This window comes from Equus asinus, chromosome 2 (genome assembly GCF_041296235.1).
Source record: "Equus asinus isolate D_3611 breed Donkey chromosome 2, EquAss-T2T_v2, whole genome shotgun sequence".
NCBI classification, from domain to species: domain Eukaryota; kingdom Metazoa; phylum Chordata; class Mammalia; order Perissodactyla; family Equidae; genus Equus; species Equus asinus.
The window spans coordinates 98,994,467-99,013,867 of NC_091791.1; the positions used below are offsets into that span (position 1 = coordinate 98,994,467).

The window sequence follows — 19,401 nt, forward strand, 5'->3', positions numbered from 1 at the left end:
CCAGAGTGAGCCGGGGGAATTTTGTGGCCCAGAACTCAGCTCTATGGACCACGGGCTCTGTTCCCCAAAAGCCCAGAAGAAATAATATCAATCTAGATCATTGAGCCAAGCAGCTGGGACCAAGGACTAGATGCAACCTCTACAGCAATGCTTCCCTCCCTGGGGCTGGCGTTTGCTTGACCAGGAGGCAGCACAAAGTGTTTGAGAGCCCAGGGCTGGGCACTGGGTGCTCAAGGTCTAGCCCTGAGCCAGTCATCAACTACCTGGGTACCACCCTTGAGAGCAGTGTTCACCCAGCACCTCATGTGCCGGGAACTATGCCCAGTGCTGAGAGACATATGGTCACGACTCTCATTTCAGAGATGAAGAAACTGAGGCACAGAGAGGTGAAATCACTTGCTCACGGCCACCCCTCTAGAAAGCAGCAGAGCTGAGATTTTAACCCAGGCGCTCTGGCCGCCAAATCTATTCTATAACTAGTTCTATACCAGCTCTTAAGAGGCCAACCCAGACCTGAACTCAAGCAGGCCACTCCAGAGTTTACTGTTTCTTTCTGCCCTTGTTTCCCGAACTCCTCAAGTCCCAGCTCCATAGGCACAATTCCTGCCTTGTCTCTGGGCCACCTGTACATCTCTTTACTTACTATTTTTCTTGAAGTTAGCTCCTTTGATAAAAATTTAAATGCATGTTTTGAGGTTTTTGTGGGGGTTTGTTTTTCACAACTTTGTGAAAGGTATGATTGACGTATAAGAGATGAAACATGTCGAGAGTGTACAATTTGATACGTTTTGACATATGCACACTATACACCTTAAAACCATCACCACAATCAAGACAGTGAACATATCCAGCACCCCCAAAAGTTCCTTTGTGCCCCTTTGTAATTCCTTGCCTGTCTCCCTGTGTCTAGGCAACAACTGATCTATTTTCTGTCACTAGGTTTATTCACATTTTCTAGCATTTTCTATGAATGGAATCATACAATGCATATTCTTTTTTGCCTGATTTCTTTCACTCAGCATAATTATTTTGAGACTCAGCCATGTTTTTGCCTACCACAGCAGTTCATTCCTTTTTATTGCTGAGTAGTATTCCATAATGTGGATGTACCACAACTGGTTTACCCATTCACCTGTTGATGGAGATTTAGGTTGTTTCCAGTTTTGGGCTATTACAGATAAAGCTGCTATAAATATTCAAACATTCATGCCAAGTCTTTGTATGGATATATGCTTTCATTTCTCTTGAGTAAATAATATAAGTGGAATGGGTGAATCATCCAGTAGGTCTGACTTTTTAGGAGACTGCCAAACTGTTTTCCAAAGTGACTGTACAATCCACATTCCCGCCGGCAGCATATAAGAGTTCCAGTTCTTCTGCGTCCTTGCCCACACTTGGTATGGTCCATCTTTTGAATTCCAGTCATTCTAATAGGCATATAGTGGTATCTCTTTGTGGTTTTAATTTGCATTTCCCTAATGACTAATGATGTTGAGCATCTTTCCATGTGCTTGTTTGTCACTTACATATTTTCTTTAATCAAACGTCTGTTCAAATCTTGAGCCAATTCTTAAATCGGGTTGTTTTTTCTATTATTGAGTTTTGAGAGTCCTTTATATATTCTGAGTCAAAGATAGGTGTCAGATATATGATTTGCAAAACTTCTCTCCTAGTCGTGGCTTGTCTTTTCTCTTAACAGTGTCTTTTGAAGAGCAGGAGTTCTTAATTCTAATAAAGTTCAATTTATCAATTTTTTTATGGATTGTGATTTTGGCTATGTATCTAGGAATTATTACTTAAGTCAAGGTCACAAAGATTTTCTCTTATGTTCTCTTATAGAATTTTTATAGTTTTAGGCTTTACATTTAGGTTTATGTCCATTTTGGGGTAATTTTTTATGTAATGTGAGGCATGGATCAAAGTTCTTTCCTTTTCTTCTTCTTCATCCTCCTCCTTCGCTGCTGTTTCTTCTTCTTTCTCTTCTTCCTCTTCTTCTCCTCTTCCGCCTCCTCCTCCTTCTGAATGTGGTTATCCCATTATTTTAGCACAATTTGTTAAGATGATTATCTTCTCTCCACTGAATTGCCTTAGCACCCTTGCTAAAAGTCAATTGACCGTACATATGTGGATCTATTTCTGGACTCTCAATTCTGTTGCATTGATCTATTTGTCTGTTTTGATGTGGATCCCACACTGTCTTGATTGCTGTGGCTTTATAGTAAGTCTTAAAGACAGGTAGTATAACTTCATCAACTTTATTCATCTTTTTCTAAGTTGTTTTGGCTGTTAACGTTCTTTGCATTTCGATATGAATTTTAGAATCATCTCATCAATTTCTACCAAGAAAGCCCACTATAATTTTGATTAAGATGTATTAGAATCTATAGATTAATTTAAGGAAAATTGATATATTAACAATACTGGGTCTTTTGATCCATCTACCTGGTATATTGCTCTATTCAAGTCTTCTTTAATTTCTCTCAGCAATATTTTCTAGTTTTCAATGTACAAGTTTGCACATCTTTTGTCAGATTGATCTTTAAGTATTTTATATGTTTTATGCTATTGTAAATGGCATTTATAATTCTAATTTATGCTGGTTTGTTGTTAGCATAAAGAAATATAGCTGATTTTTCATGTATTGATCTTGTATCCTAAAACTTTGCTAAACTCGCTTATTAGTTCTATTAGCTTTTTCATGGATTTCATAGGATTTTCCATGTAGACAATCATGTTGTCTGTGTAAAGACAGCTTTACTCTTTCCTTTCCAATCTGCAGGGTTTTCGTGCTTTTTCTTACCTTATTGCACAGTCTGGAACCTCCAGTGCCATGTTGAATAAAAGTGGTGCGAATAGACATTCTCGTATTGGTCCTGATCTCATTGGAAAGCATCAATCTTTCACAGTTAATTATGATATTAGCTGTAGATTTTTAGTAGCTGCCCATTATCAGGTTAAGAAAATTCCCTTCTATTCCTAGTTTGCTCAGAATCTTTTCACAGGAATGAATGTTAAATTTCGTCAAATGCTTCCTCTGAATCTATTGGCATGATTATTTGGTTTTTCTTTTTAGTCTGTTAATATGATACTTGACTTTGATTTTTTTTAATGTTAAACCAACTTTGATTCCTGGGATAAACCCCACTCATTGTACGTTATACCCAGCAATTCCACTCATTAGGTATATACCTTTTACATATTATTGCATTTGGTTTTCTAAAACTTTGTTAATAATTTTCACATCTTTGTTCATGAGGGATATTGGCCTGTACATTTAATGTGAATATTGGTATGGGGGGAGGGGTAAAACCTACCATCTTGCTATTTATTTTCTGTTTGTCTCTTCTATTCTTTGTTCCCCTTTCCCACTTTTCTACCTTCTTTCAGACTATTTTTTGAATGATTCTTCTTTTCTCTTTTTTTTTAATTGGTTAGGTATCACTCTTTTTTGTGTTATTTTAGTGGTTGCTTTATCATTTATAGTACACATCTTTAACTTATCCCAATCTACCTTTAAATGGTATTATACTGCTTCACATGCAGCATAAAAAACACACAGCCGTATAATTTCATTTCTTCTCTCCCAGCCTTTGCGCTATTGTTTTTTACTTCTACGTATAATATAAATTCCACATATATTGTTATTATTCTTACTTTATAAGTTGACTACATTTTAAAGAAATTTAAATAGTAAGAAAAGCAGTCGTTATATTCACCCACATGGTTGCCATTTTGATCTTCTTCTTTCCTTTGAGTACATCTAGGTTTCCAACTGGTATCATTTTCCTTCTGTTTGAAAAATTTCCTTGAACGTTTCTTGTAGTGCAGGTCTGCTTTCCTATGTCTGAAAATTTCTTTCAGCTTTTGTATATCTGAAAAAGTCCTATTTCTCCAGTGTTTTTTTGGGGGAAGGAAGATCTTTCACCAGTAAAGAATTCCAGACTGACACGTTTTTGGTTCTGTTTTTTACGGTTCCACTGTTTCCTCATTTGTATTGTTTTTGAGAAGAAATCTGCTGTTATTATCTTTGTTCCTCTGTACGTCTTTTTTTCTCTAGTTGTTTTTAAGATTTTCTCTTTATCACTGGTTTTAAGGAGTTTGATCATGACATGCTTGGTGTGGTTTTCTTCATGTTTCTTGTGCTGGGGGTTCATGGAGTTTCTTGAATCTTTGGGTATAATTTTCATCAAATTTGGAATTTTTTGGACATAATTTCTTCAAGTATTTTCTTCTTCCCTCCTTCTCCTTTGGAGACTTCACTTACACGTATATTTGCCCACGTAAAGTTGTGCGATGGTTAGCTCATGCTCTGCTTGACTCTTTCCAGTTTTGTTGTCCAGATTTGTCAGGCAGAGCCTGAGCAGGGTTTATTCTCTGGTTAATTTTTCCCTACTACTGACCCAAGTTCGCTCTTAGTGCTCCAGACAATGCCCGGTGAATGATGAGGTTTTCCACTCTGTTGAGAATAAACACTATTCCAGGCCTAGTGTGATTTCCAGGTACTGCTGCTCCCTTTAATCCTGTTGGGTGGTCCTTTCCTAGGCCTTGGGTAGTCTCCTCATATGTGTTCACTGATCAGAACTCAATTCAAGACTCGAGGAGGACCCTTGGCAGACCTCTGGAGTTTCTCTGTGTCCAGCTCTCTCCTCTCTGGTACTCTGCAACGGGAACTCTAGCCACCTTGGCTCCCCTGGACTCCCAGCTCTGTTTCCTCAACTCAGGACATCCGTTGGCCCCACCTTGGTTCCCTTCCCTCACACTGTGGCCTGGAAACTCTCTCAATGCAGTAAAGTGGTGCAATCATAAGGCTCACCTCATTTGTTTCCTGTTTCTCAAGGATCACTGTCCTTTGTTGCCTAATATCCAATGTTCTAAGAGCTATTGTTTCATATATTCATTCTGGTTTTTTATTGTTTCTCAAGTAGGAGGATAAATCTGGTCTCTGTTATTCTATCTTGACTGGAAGCTGAAACTACATGTGTATATTTTTTAAACAGCTTTATGGAGACAAAATTCACAAACCATACAATTTGACCATGTAAGGTGTACAGTTGATGGTTTTTAATGCATTCACAGAGTTGTACAACCATCACCACAATCAATTTTAAAACATTTTCATCAGCCCAAAGAGTAACCCCGCATCCCTCGCTATCACCCCCCAGTTCTCCCATCTCACCCTCCAGCCTTAGCCAGTCACTAATCTACTCTCTGTCTCTACAGATTTGCCTATTCTGGATATTTCATATAAATGGAATCATACGATATGTGGTTGTGACTGGCTTCTTACACTTAGCACAATGTTTTCAAGCTTCATCATTATTGTCGTATTTATCAGTGTAGTCAGGTGCCACATAACGACGTTTCAGTCAACAACAGACTGCATATGTGACGGTGGTCCCATAAGATCAGTACCATATAGCTTAGGTGTGTAGTAGGCCATACCATCTAGGTTTGTGTAAGTAAACACTATGATGTTCATACACAGCAAAATTACCTAATGACGCATTTCTCAGAATGTATCCCGCTGTTAAGTGACACACGGCTGTACCACATTCCTTCATATGGCTGAATAATATTCCACTATATGGATATACACATTTAATGTATCCATTTATCAGTTGATGGACATTTGGGTTGTTTCCACTTTTTGGCTATTATGAGTAATAATATTATGGACATTTGTGTACACGTTTTTGTATGGACTCATGTTTTCATCTCTCTTAGATATATACCTAGGGGTGGAATTGCTGGGTGTGGTAACTTCATGTATAATGTTTTGAGGAACTGACTAATTGTTTTCTAAGGCAGCTGCACCATTTTACATCCATACCAGCAGAGTGTGAGGGTTTCAATTTTTTTCACGTCTTCACCAACACTTATCACTTCTGTTTTTTGTTATAGCCATCCTAGTAGATGCGAAGTGGTATCTCATTGTGGTTTTGATTTGCATTTTCGTGGTGACTAATGATGTTGAACATGTTTTCATGTGCTTATTGGCTATTTGTATACCTTTGGAGAAATGTCTATTCAAATCCTTTTCCTATTTTTCAATTGGTCTATTTGTCTTTTGATTGTTGAGTTGTAAGTCTAGATACAAGTCCCTTATCAGATATATAGTTTGAAATATTTTCTCGCATTCTGTGGGTTATTTTTTCACTTTCTCATTGGTTCCCTTTGAATCAAAATGTTTTTAGTTTTTATAAAGTCTACTTTTTCTGCATATATTTTTTAAAGGAAATTTTATGTCAATACCTCAAATGGAAAACCAGCTATCAATGATCTGTCATAAACAGACGATAATTGTAAGAATAAATCCTTTTGTAAATCTATTTAACAAGGAGAAGGCAAATGGAAAAGTAAATCTATCTATAAATAAAATGAAAACTTGGTTCTCCCAAGGCCGGCTCAGATCTTTTTGCTGGATCTGACCACTGTGCCCTGCACCTCCCTGGCTGAGTCATTGGACACCTTTGGGCACCAGTTTCTTCGTCAACAAAGTAGAGTGCTAAAATAGATAGGTGGTCTTCCTACTTTTAAGCCATAGAAACCTTTTTTTCCAGCTAATTTTTTTTTGGAAAACTTGATCCATAAAACAGATAAAATAGAGCTGCCTGGTTGAGATAGGGGTGGGGGTGGTGTTTGATGTTCTCCTCCCCAATCTCCCTCTCCTGCCCATAGCATCTCCTAAGTTTCCAGGTCTCTAAGGAATTCAGTTTGAAAACCAGGGGATTCCAAACTGTTGTTCAGGTACATGGCTGGTTACATCAGAATCCCCTGGGGGCTAACTGAAAATATTGACACCAGGACCCAACCCAGCCTGCTGACTCAGACTCCAGGGGTGGGCGCCTGCAGCTGTGTGACTCCCACAGGCCCCAGGTGATCTGATAGGAAGCACTGATCCAAGCCCTCCCAGCTTGGATGAGCTGGGATCTCTGAATTCAGGAACTGTTGAGTCCTGTTCTCAGATGTCATAGTCACCTGTTGTAACTGGGCCAGAGAACCAGATGGGAACTGGCAAAATGTCACAAAAATGGCTGCTGCCTTTGAAGCCACCCAGCAACACCGGCCCGGGGCCTCCCAGGAGGCAAGCAGGATGGGGTATGTTCCCCATGGCACAGAAACCCTCTGGTGGGACAAGGGCTGAAGCCCTTCTCGCCCACCCTGGCTGTGACCCTGGAGCTGACAAGAGGCCTCCAGCCGGCAGCCCTTCCCCAGCCCTGCCTTGGGGCTGTGAGCTCACTCACCTCTTAAGCCAGAGGTTCAGGCGGGAATGCCCCAGAGGCTTGACACGCCTCCACAGCTTCGGCCCCAGCAGCCTCTTTAGCAGGCTGTGGGCCAGGAAGACAAGGACCACACAGGTGAGGACAAACAGTGCCAGGGCCCTCTGGAAATCCAGGAGACAGGCAATCAGCAGGAAGGCAGCGAATGCTGGGAGTCAGTGGGGGAAGAGACGGAGAAGGGGTCAATGATGATGACACTGACCTCTCCAGGCCCCTGCAGCCCCGCCCGCCGGCTCCATCTTACTCCATCCAGAGCTCGGAAGGTGAGAATGTGACCCAACCTCCCTGAGCCTCAGTTTCCTCTTCTGGACTTGAGAATAATCATCTCTATCAAGTTAGAGGGTTGTTATGGAGCTAACGGACAGAATGTATGTGAAAGGGCTTTGCAAACTGTAAAGTTCTGACCAATGTGAGGGAAGAGATGTGTAAGGAGGAGGCAAGACGGCCCATCTCTGAGCATCAAAGGAGAGCCTGGTGTGTTCCAGAGTCACATTAGGTTCCACAGAGGACAGAGATGGACGAGTCCGTTACTCCAGGAACGAGTTCACGCGTGTGTGCCAGGATCCTATTCTGAAATATTAATCAATGACCATTTTCTTCCTAGAATTTCCTTTTTCCCCTTCGCCCTTCTCCCCTGTGAGCAGCTCAGCCAGCCTGGGCTATGCCTCAAGAAAGGAATACGATAGCAGATAGCAGAGTGGGAACTCTCTCTCCCTGGCTTATGAATTTCAAAAGGACTTTTGGCCTTTCTATTGGGTAAAAAATGTGAGATGAAACATTATGAGTAAGTGTGAGCCCTTCCCTGTACCCCTCTGTGGCCAGACCAGTTGGAGGATGATGAGAGCAAGGACGCTGGTGGGTCCCAGAGAAGGGGGCTCTGCCCCTGCTCCCAGCCTGAGCCTGGGAGGTGGCAAAAGCCCAGGTGTGTTTGTGGCATTGCAAGCAGAGGAGGCCCACACCAGGGAGGCAGCGAGATTTGAGAGAGAGGAGTGCCCGTGCCGTGCAGGTGCAGGCAGAGCTGCAGGAAGCTTCTGAGTTTCCGCACACCTCAGCAGGCCCCGAAGCAGCAGAAACGACTGCTGACCGCCGTGAGGGACTCGCAGAGGAGAGAGGTGGGAGCCCAGAGCAGGCCGTGGGCGGGGCTGTCTCCACGGCCACCTGCAAGGACAGAGACCCTGTGACCAGCTGGAGAAGCGGACAGGTCAGTGGACGCCTGAGCACCGATGGCGGATAAGCCTCTCTGGGGACTCCTGGGGACAGGGGTGAAGGGACTTTCCAAATTGACAGAATTAAGTTCCCACCACTCAGTTGGAATGACGAAACTGAAAGAGAAAATAAGCCAAGCTGTAGAAAACAAAGTTACGTTTCTCTCACATACAAGTCTGTGGCCTGGAATCCCTGCCTGTATGGGTGTCATTTAGAGGCACACGGGTGCCAGGACGCAGGCACAGGGCTCTGGGAGGGGAAGGGAGGGGAGTTGGCCAGGGCAGGAGCTATGCCCAGCACTCTCCAGCACTCATATGACTATTCCCCACAAGGATCCCACAGGCCGGGACTAGGTGATGCCCACTTAGAGACGAGGCTTCTGAGACCAGCGAAGCGAGTGGCTCCTAGAGGGAGGAAACCAGACTAGGATTCCAACCCAGGTCTGTTTCTCTAGGGGCCTGTGGCCACTGGGGCCTTAGGGAGTGACTGGCACATCGTGCAGGAGAGGAGGCAGTGGGATGAATCCTCCAGGCAGGGCACAGGAGAAACGTGTCTTAGGAAGTATTTTCATCCATCTAGGATCCATTCAACCCTCTGGTGACAGGACTTTTCTGTTCCTTTTGGGTACTGCTCACTACTCTTAGTCCCTGTGGTCCAGTGGTACCTGACCCACTTCAGGGATGGGAAACCACCGCATCCCCCAGGGCCAAGGGATTGGTTCAGGGATGGGCGCATGACACGGGCTGTGCCAATCAAAGACCTCTGGGGACTTTGGCTGGAACTATGAGCAAGAGGCACGCTCTTTTTCTGAGATTGGGGACACTGAGGTCCTCCATGCCACTAACCTGCCAGGGCTCAACTGCACCCAGGGAGAAAGCCTACCTAAGGCGAGGAAGCCACTGCTGCAGCTCAGGCCCAAGGCGCTGAGAATGTGAGCTGCATCTCTCTGTCACACCAGCTCCCGGAGAGCACGTCAAGGGCCTCACCGTAAAACACACAATACCATAGCGATATTAAAGAGCCAGAGGAGATCAAAATCCAAACGTGGAGAAAGCGGACGTTGGCCACGGTGAGGAACACAGTGACGGAGACTGGATTCCTGACAGCCAAGACGAGAGTGGAAATAGGACGAGGTAGGTAATTTTCATGATCTATTAGAAGGAATTCGATCGTTTCTTCAAGAGAAACAAAGCTGAGTCTGAGTGAAGGCAGAAGCAAGGGGAACAGAGAAGCCCCTGGCTCAGATTGTGCCAAAGCAAGACTTCACTGCCTCAGACGTCTCCGGAAAGAAGCTGCGGGGAGCCGTAAACCAGCCCCGTCGCTGGAGACGACCCTTCTTTCGATTTCATCACGAAGACTGGGGCCATTGCTGTCCCGTTTCTCATGTCCCATGCCCTGCCCGGCCCCCGCGAAGTCTCTGCATGCACACGCACCTTCCCTCTCCGTCTCCACCTGACAGGATGAGGTGGGCCTCCAGCGATGAAGACCCGCCCCTGCCCCTGAGCCCAGGTGCCCTCCTTCCCTGGGCCCCGGGAACCTTGCTCTACTACTCAGCTCTGTCTCCTAGTCCTTCACCTTCTTTCTACAAACTCCTTGCCTCGGCTCATAAACACTGTCAAAGTGTCTCCCATCACAAACTACCCCTCCTTGACACTGTCACACTCTATCCATGAATTGTTCTGCTTTCCATATGAAAAGTTTCTCTAAAGAGCTGTCTATACTTGCTGTCTACAGTGCCTCACCTCCGTTCACTCCAATCGAGATTTTGGAGTGACCAGTGAGCCACCAGTGACCGACTTGTCCCTAAATTCCATGGACCCTGCTCAGTCCCTCTCTCGGTGGTCCCCTGTGGATCTTCCTCTCCTTCTTGAAATCCTTTGCTCCCTCGGCTTTGGCACCAACCCCTCTCGGGTCTCCTGCTCCCGCCCCCATCTCCACGCCTTCTCAGGCTCTTTCAGGGCCCCTCTTCCTCTGCCAGCTCCTTCTGTGGGGCTGGTCCCTGGGCTTCTGTCCTCGACCCACTTCTGGATTCATTCTCCAGGGGTCCCTGGGACACCTCCTCTCCTCCTGCATGGCCTGGCAGCGGTACTTCAACACCCTGTCCAAACAACTCATCATCCCGCCTGCCAAGACCCCCTTCTCCACCATGCTCCCTAGGTCTGTGGGGGGCACCATAACCCACCCCGTCACCCAAGCAGAACCCTGAGGCATCCTGGATTCCAGGGTCTCCGTTCTGCACGCTTGATCAGCTCCCAGATTTGGCTGGCATTGCTTCCCGAGGATGGCTCAAAGTCACCCGCTTCCACCTTCCACCACTTCATCTTCTCACACACGTACTGTTGCCCTCAACGTCTCCTTCTCCCCATCTTTCCTGCTCACCTCTTCCAGGGTCCCACAATGTGACTCTGACCTTGACACTTCCCTGTTTAAATCCTTCAATGGCTCTCTCTGGCCTTGAGGGTAAAATCCAAGCACTTGAGCGTCCCCCTCCAACCCCCTCCCAATACCGTGCCCTCCTATCACTCCAGCTTGTCCTCTGGCACTCCTTGTCTAGAACATTACCCTCCAGCCGCACTAGACTATTTATCTGCTCCCTGCCCACACCCTGCCGGTTTTCACCTTTGCTCCTATGGTTCTTCTGCTTCAAGTGTGTTCTCACTCCTTACTGTCCTTTCCCTCCACCTGGCTAACTCCTGCTCAACCTATGAGACTTGAATGTCACCTCCTCCTGGAATTCCTGCCTGATCACCTGCCATCCCTCTTTGGTGCTCCCAGACAGCTTACTGCATTATGTGAAAATATTTATTCCCCTCTCCATTACGGATCAGAGAGTGCCTTGGGATTTGGTCTGGCTCGATTCTGATGCCCCAGCTTCTTCTGGCACAGGAGCTGGCCCTGAGTCGGTGCTCAGCAAACCTTTGTTGAATGAATGGGTCAGTGAATGACTCTCCCCTTGTGAGTGGCTGGGAGGAGGTGGCTGCAACTTGAGTGGTGGGGGCTGGGGGCTGGGGGCTGGGGTGGGAGTGTCTGTCTCCCAGGCTGGGCTGGGCCCCAGGCTCACCAGTACAGAGCAGGCCTATGCAGATCCACCTCCACAGCCGCACGTGCTCCCTGCAGAAGCGTCTCACTCCCAGGGCCGGCTGCAGGATCCTCCTGGGGAGACGACCAGCAGGGTCCATGAGTGGCCACCCCAAACTCCCGCCCCCATGGGGATCCTCAACACCTCCAGGTGGAAGCCACTCAGCTATGTCCCCAGTAAAATGGCAACATAGGGCAAGCCAGGCACAGGCCTTGACATCCCACAGCGCTGAAGGGCAACCCTGGCCCAGAGGAAACTGAGGAATGGCCAGGCCATCCACGCTTTCCGGCCTCTATCTGCACCAGCTGTGCCTGCAGCTGGAGCAACAGCACCACTGCCCAGTGACAACTCTGCCTCCAGGGCTTGGGAGGGAATGAACTGAGACGAAGAGAAGAACCTTACCAACATAAAGAAGGCACAGAAAACGACAGCTGCCTCCCCTCCCTGTCCCATTTCCACCGTTCGTGGACAAACTGGAGAGGCTCCCAGCTCTGCATTCACCCCCTTGGTCCCCGGGACACTTATTTGAGTCAGCAAGCTCCCAGTGAGAGGATGTGTGCACAGCCCGCTTCCACTCCTGGCAGCCATCAAGTGGCCCCCACTGCCTTCCAGGCCCAGTGCAAATGCCAATTCTTGCCTGGTCCTTTGGTCACTTGTCTATCCCTGGAGGAAAGGCTGGTACCTGAATAGCCTCTGGGGTCCCACAGGCTGAGCATGTGGGAGATGGTCTCTCAATGTTCATTCAGCCACCAGCTGCTGTTTTAAGGAGACTCTCTCCCTTCTGTCTGTCCCCACCTCCTACCTCCTAAGTGAGGCCTCCTTCTCCAATCTCCCCCAGAAGGCTGACAGAGAGAATCCCCACCACCACCTCCTACCCATCATGCTCTCCCCAGCTCAGGATCTGGCCAGTGAGGACCTCGGTGGACCCGGGCGTCAGGAGGCCAAGTTCTAGGCTCATACTTGCTGCCTGTGTGATCTGGGCCCGTCCCTCTCCGTCTCTGAGCTTCAGACTCCCCATGTGAAACAAGGGCCCTGGCCCAGTCTAGGGGTCTTCAAACTGAGTCTCAAGGTTCCCCAAGGTGCCCCAGAGGCTGAACGGGGTAGAAGGTAGATGAAGAGGTTGAGAGGAAGTCCAGGCTGGTTCAAGGCCCCCATCCAACTTCCACAGGTGCAGCCCCCAGGTCCATATTGGGGTTCCTGACGGATTTTGCTCTGGCTGCCTCAGAGCAGGTCGGGAGCTCCAGCCTGGCTCACAGCCGAGGCAGAGGCCTGTGGGGCTTGTTGGCTGATGCACGTCTACGCCTTTCCTGCACCAAGCTCCGGGGAGCCCCCTCCCCGTCTACCAGGAGGCTCCCCAGCCCTGATCCCCATGGCCACCTCCTCCCCCCGCCAGCCTGTGCCACTCCCAGAGACCACCTACCATCCTGCAGAGGGCTCCGGACCGGCCTCGCTCCTTCCATCCACTGCAGGACTCCAGTCACTGCCAGGGGTCCGGCCTTCCTCCTAAAGGCCCGAGAAAGCAGCCCCAGTGAGCCTCCTGCTCCAAGTGGGAGCCAGGGCATGGAGCGGGAGAGCCCCTGGCTGCCACCAGCCGGGCCCTTCAGGGGTGGGCTGGGTGGGGGCTGGGCTTTTGCACAGGAAGTAATTAGAGGGCAACTGAGTTAAATTCCGCAAAGCACGCATTGAGCGCCTACTGTGTGCTGAGCTCTGCGCTAGACACATCCTGCTCTCAGGGAGCTCATGGTCTACATGAGGGAGGGTCACCCCTGCCTCAGCTGTGGCTGGCTGGGAGGTCCGAGTCAAGGCCACCTCGCCTGAGGCTCCAGGGCATCATTGGCCCCACGGTCTGTGGAGTTGTGTTCCAGTGTGTAGGGAGTTATTCTTGCAGATCACACTGTGTAAGGCACGCCCTGGGGCCGAGCCATGTGGTGCAGGGGAGGGGGCTTTGTCAGGGGAGGTTGGGGGCAAAAAGGGTGTCATGTCGGGCTCCTGAGTTCTAGGTGGTGGGCTCCACCTGGCCACCACGGAGCCAGGACAAGATTACCGGCTCCCCGGAGGCTGAGACTTCCCCAGAGACCCCGGCCCCCATCACGTGGTGTTTGCTTCTTAGCTTTTAGATCACAACTCAGGTCTCACTTCCTTGTGGAGACCTTTCCTGACCTTTCAGACTGGGGCAGGCCACACCGGCACATCACAGGTACACAGCAAATGTTTAATGAGTGAAATACGGGGTCTGCTCTGTGCAGAGGAGGCCAACACATCGGGGAGTTCCTGACTGTTCAAGCAAAGAGGTGCCGGGGAGGCACCGGGGGCCATGAAGGAAGATGGTGAGCAAAAGCTGCTCCTACCAGGGGGCCAGGAGAGGGATGGGGAAGGGGACAGACCAGGTTTTCCAAGAACTCGGCCCCTGCGTTCTCCAGACCGTTGGCCATGGATCTGAGAGAGATGGACTCTCTTCGTCTTGATGCATTGTCCTCCATGAGTCAGACCTTTCTGCTGAAAGACAAAGTCAGAGCCCAGAGCTGAAAGGGGAAGGCTGGGCAGGACCCAGGTGAAGGGGGGAGATGGGAGGAGGATGGGAAGGGAGAGGCTGAGAAGGGAGAGCAGATGCCTGGCACCACTTATACCATCCCAGAGCTCATTGTGCCTGGAGGTAGACGGAGAGACAATATCCTGATCACATCATTCCAGGCCCTGGATCCAACTATACCTGAAACCAGTCCTACCCCTGGACTTTTCAATGATGAGAGCCAATATGTTCCCCTTTTTTGCTGAAGCTCAGTTCACAGGCTTAGACTCACCTGTAAATGAGAGTCCTAAGACCCCATCTCCCCCCACTCTTGTTCCTTCTCTTTTTTTTCTCTTGGGAAGCACCCTAGTCTATCCAAATGCCAGACTGGTTAAGCTCACATACCCAGAGGCAGGTACACATGCGCACAAACAGGAGCAGGGACACATGTGGCAGTGTACACACAGGCAGAGCCCAGGAAAGACCAGCCACCTGTGCATATGCACAGACAGACACACAGCTGAACAGACAGAGGCAGGACCCTCTTCCTACTCACATATTTGTGGTGAATAAGTCACTCTCAGGGACAGATGGAGGTGTGCGTTTCCCTGGGGACAAGCTGGGTCCAACCTTCTCGACTTTCAGCTCATCTTCTCCTTTCAGTGGAAATGCCTGGGCAGAGTCCAGAGTTGGAGTAGGTTGGGCCTCCCTCCCAGCTCTGATCAGCACCCTCTCCAGAGCCTACAGCCACGGCTGGGCGGGGACTTCAACCTCTCTGAGGGAAAAGGGGAAATGTGGCAAGTGGGCCCCAGTGGAGGCCTGGCCCCTGAGTTCCTGCCTTCTGCCTGAGTCTGCCTTCCCCCTCTGAGATGCCCTCCCCTCCACCATCTCCTGCTCCCGAGCTGACCTCTGCTGGGACGTCGCCTCGATTGCTCTCACTCCTCGGCATCCCCTCCTGTGGCCTCCTTTTCCGCCTGTCATCAGTGCAGCTCAGTTGTTCGGATCGTGCATTTTTCTCTTTGATTTTGCATCTCACCCAGCCTCTCTTTCTCACCGAATCAGTAGTTATAACAGTGACCTATTTTCCTGAGCTTGAAGATCAGGAAAGCACTGTAGCTGTCGCAAATAGTAAAGGCATTTCAGGTCTCAGCATCGAGACACTCGTGAAAACAACAAAATCACACAATTTCGCCTCGTTGCATATATTTTTTTTAAACTAACACCTAGGCAACAGTGCACAAAGTCAGGAGACGAAGGCCTTAGCACTTCAATCCTCACACAAAACACTGAACTTATCTGACGGGATTGACAACATCTCTTTAATAATTAATCATGCACACTCAGGACAAAATCCTTCTGAGGCATACACACTTCCTGGTAACACAGGGTGTGGGGCTGCTGGCACGTGTTGGTTGTTTGGGAAGCCTGGAGAGGATAACAGGTGGAGGGTCCGGATACCCCCTCTCTTTAAAAACATTTCTTTGTCGGTCGCTCTGGTTACCAAAGCATTACATGTGCATCGTTAAACATTTAAACATTGTAGGAATATACAGAACACAGGAAGTCAAAAATTCCTCTAACCTGAGCCCTCCAGAGATGACCACCCCTGAGTTTGTGGGATTTTTCTCCAGACTTTTTGCCTAAGTGAATACTATTTTATGTTATTCATTTTACAGAACGGGCCCAAACCATACCAGGGTTTTTTGCAATTTGCTTTTCTGGGCAGAGAGCCACACCCTGACCCACTGACTCTACTGGGGGCCCGTGTGCTGCCTTGATTGTAAACTAAATGTCCAGGGCATCATCTGGTTTATTCTGGGCACGACACCAGCCCCCGTGGGCAGCCTCCACAGGGATGAGCCTGGAGCTGCCCGCGCAGGCGGCCTCCTCGAGCCCCAGTGAAGGGCAGAGGGCACTGTACCTGCTTCTCTGCCTCTGCTCTCTTCTAACCTCTTCCCCCTCCCCTCCCGCTTTTCCTCTCCCTTCCTTCTGCACCTCCCCTCCCCTTCCCCACTTCCTCCTTCCTCTTCCCCTCTGCCCTCCTCTCTTGGTTTCTCTGGTGTCCAGAAGGAAGCCGGGAGACACAACACATCCAGTAGTAGCCAAGCCTGTTTCAAAGCATTCCCTACATTGCACCTTACAACTTTGATCTCTTCCTATGCCTGATCTCTAAAACAAGGATGTAATAGGCTGCATGTCATGGGATGAACCCTGAGCTTGGAGCCCAAAGGTCAAAGATTCAGTCCTGACTCTGAAAGTTAACTTGTTTCCTCATCTGTGAAACAGTGGGGGTGGGTAATAGTACCCACCTCATAAATAAACATTTGTGGGGATTAAATGAGCTAACACAGGTGAAGTGTTTGGCAGAAAGCCTGGCACCACTAAGCTGGCAGGTGTCATCACTGTCACAAGTTCCATCTCAGGGATCTCTTGACATACTGCCCTCCTCCTCCAGGCCTGGAGACCGCGTGTTTCTCCCCTGCTCCACTCCTCAAGGAGGGGCGGCCAACAGTGATCTCGACCCCAGAAGCTTAATGCTCTTTTCAAGTGGAATTTGGCTGAGAGCCACAGGCTGGGCGGTCTGGACGTTGGACAGGTTGAGATGAGGCCCCAGGGAAAGACCAAGAGCTGGAGGACCTCGGGGGTCCCGGCTTTACCCCACTCAGCTATGTGACCTCGACACATCATTGGAGGCCCCCTGTGGCCTGTTTCCTGAGGAGCTGCTCTCCGAGGCCCATCCTATCTACCAGGGCTGGTAGAGCAAGGCCCAGGACTGAGCCAGGGCCAGGATGCTGGGTCCAGGGCACAGGGAGGCAAGGACCATATAAAAACATATATATATAATTTCCCTTCCGCTCAAAACAAAACAGCACTTTGGAGGATTTATAATGAGGAGGCTTTCCAACTCTCCCGTCCCCAACCCACTTCTCAGAGGCAATCGCTTACCTGTTTCCGGTTTTAGTTCTCTGGAGCCACCTCCTGTTTCAGGGGAATTCTTGGCTAAAGAGTGAGAGAGAATCCCTTCTCCTTGCCAGGCTCTGATATAACAAAGAGGATATTTTTATAATTGGTGAGTGAAGCATTCAGAACTGTAAGGGGCAAACACCACCAGAAGGGGTCTTCAACAGTCCCTTTATTTTCTTCTCACGGTTTCGTCCACCTTCGTTTCTTGGCTCTTTTCTGATGAGTTCTCTTTCATCTCATTGATTCACATGTCCAAGCAGTGGAAAAAAGAGAGGCTCCTCCTTGGTTAAATTCCATGAACATGACCTTGTCGTTCTTCTCTCCTAAACCTGCTTCTTGCTCTTAAACCTGGGCTGGTCGGCAGAAAGGACATCCAATACGTTTCCTTTCTCATTTGGAGCATTGAAAAATGGGCTTCCTATAGCCATAGTAGAAATATTCAAAACTAGAAAGCATGTAGAAATTCCTTTTTTTTTTTTTTGCAGGGGAAGATTCACCCTAAGCCATCATCTGTTGCCAACGTTCCTCCTTTTCCTTCCTTTTTTTTCCCCTCAAAGCCCCAGTACATAGTTGTGTATAGGTGTAGGTTCTCCTGGCTCTTCTATGTGAGCCACTGCCACAGCATGGCTACTGACAGACGAGTGGTGTGGTTCCACGCCTGGGAACCAAATCTGGGCTGCTGAAGTGGGGAGTGTAGAACTCCAACCACTAGGCCATCAGGGCTGGCTCCAAAGCATGCACAAATTCTGACAATGCAGAGCAAAATGCAAAAACTGAAGAAATATCTTGGACTTTTACATTGCTTACTTGTAATTTTCTGTGGAAATGAGCTCTCCCAAGACTTCAAGCACAATGCTCCTCTAGCAACTGTATAGCAAGTCCAGGTGTTCACGGGGGAAAGAAGAGCTCCAATCCCCCAAAGGCTGAAACCCCCACCCCAGCCCGCTTGGCATCCCCTGGTACAGTCCACACCTTGACCTTTTCTAGTCATTGGGAACAGATGGGCACAAACAGCCATCATCCAAAGCAAGATGAAAGACTGGGTCTGTGGCTCATTTATCTCAGTGACAATAAAGAATGGTAAGATGAGGATGCCTGGTCCCACATCTGTGAGGGCTCAAGGCCACCAGGCAGCTAAGAGATCACTGTTTCTGAATATTTAACTGGTTGCTACTTTGTGAGGTATGTCCCTGGTTATTGTTGTTTTACCCCCCCACCCCTCTTGCCTCTCCATCTCATATTGGCTTTTTATATAATGACAGATTGAGATGTCGCCTTTTCCCTTTGATCCAGATTAAGATGTTCTGCAAACCAAGGCAGGTCTGAATTCATGTCCTCTTGTTAGGTTGAAGGATGATATCCCTGGCTTTTGTGGGTTTTATACCAAAGGCTATATCCTCCTTCTGAGGTGCACCATTTCCCTCCAGCCATTGGCAGGCGCCAGGGGGACTATTCATTTGGATCTCCATTGCCTTGTTGGCCCAGAGCCTGACTCTGAGTCACAGGTGATAAGCTGGTTAATCATATAGGCAAAAATAGTTCCTTGATTGTTTCATCTTCTCCCCTGTCAGAGAAGTGGTCTGATGGGCACCCACTAAGCCTTAGAGCAAAGCCAGACGTTTTCACAGAAGTTTCCATGAAGTGGACTTTAGGTCTCCTGGGAGGAGCCAGCAAAATGAACCTACCACAGACCAGGAGTGTCCACAGGGAAGGTGCTGACAAGAGGGCCGTCACATGTTAAACACCATCGTTAGGAAGAACAAAAATGGACACCTCTGAATGTCACATCTAGACACTGAGACTTTCCAGGCACATCTTGCCTCCCTCCGCCCAGGCAGAATTGCCCTGATAATGTCGTGCTGTAGAAAGAAAGGCACGGCCTCATCTCTGACTAGTCCCAACGGTTCTTCCTGTGTGGACCCGCCAGTTAGACACCATGACTCATTGTAAAACACTGCTTTCCACTTCACTATGCCTGTCGAAGCAAGTTTCGTTATTCCAAAGGTTGTGTCCAATTCCCTTCAGTACCATGGGGGTTTGTCACAGGACATGTCACAGGAGCTAAACAAGGGCCAGCTCGTGGGTCAGGAGCAGCGCTGTTTCCCACAGGACAAGAGCTGGAAGACGGTTTTCACAGGTAGGGGCAGAGATCTTTGTTAGCCACCCCATCTTGAGGGAAGGGAGAAACGTCAGGGTCTCCTAGCCTGGAGAAGAGCAGTGTGTGAGCGGGCCCTGAGTTGGATCCTGTGGTTGCAGGAGATGGTGACAGCAATGGCACCAGCCAAGAGCCTCACGCCTGAGAGCTTGGCATGTGCCAGGCGGTGCTCAGAGCTCTACCTACTCTGTGTCAACTAACCCTCACA

General features: G+C 48.4%; 1 protein-coding gene across 3 annotated transcripts in view; it reads right to left on the bottom strand.

Moving 5' to 3' along the window:
• SLC28A1 (solute carrier family 28 member 1) overlaps positions 1–15,372 on the bottom strand; it is a 48,359-nt gene extending 32,987 nt beyond the window's left edge. The window contains exons 1-6 of one of the 3 annotated variants that reach the window (XM_070494733.1): positions 14,982–15,354; positions 14,631–14,849; positions 13,950–14,058; positions 12,986–13,068; positions 11,548–11,639; positions 7,245–7,428 (exon numbers count right to left, since the gene is read on the bottom strand). In XM_070494733.1, the coding sequence (XP_070350834.1) occupies positions 7,245–7,428; positions 11,548–11,639; positions 12,986–13,068; positions 13,950–14,045 (455 nt within the window). In that variant the 5' untranslated portion in view covers positions 14,046–14,058; positions 14,631–14,849; positions 14,982–15,354. Of the gene's footprint in view, positions 1–7,244; positions 7,429–11,547; positions 11,640–12,985; positions 13,069–13,949; positions 14,062–14,630; positions 14,850–14,981 lie in introns of all 3 variants that reach the window. The other 2 variants (XM_014842626.3, XM_014842624.3) reach the window with 2 other exon arrangements.
• Between the last annotated feature and the right edge of the window lie 4,029 nt (positions 15,373–19,401).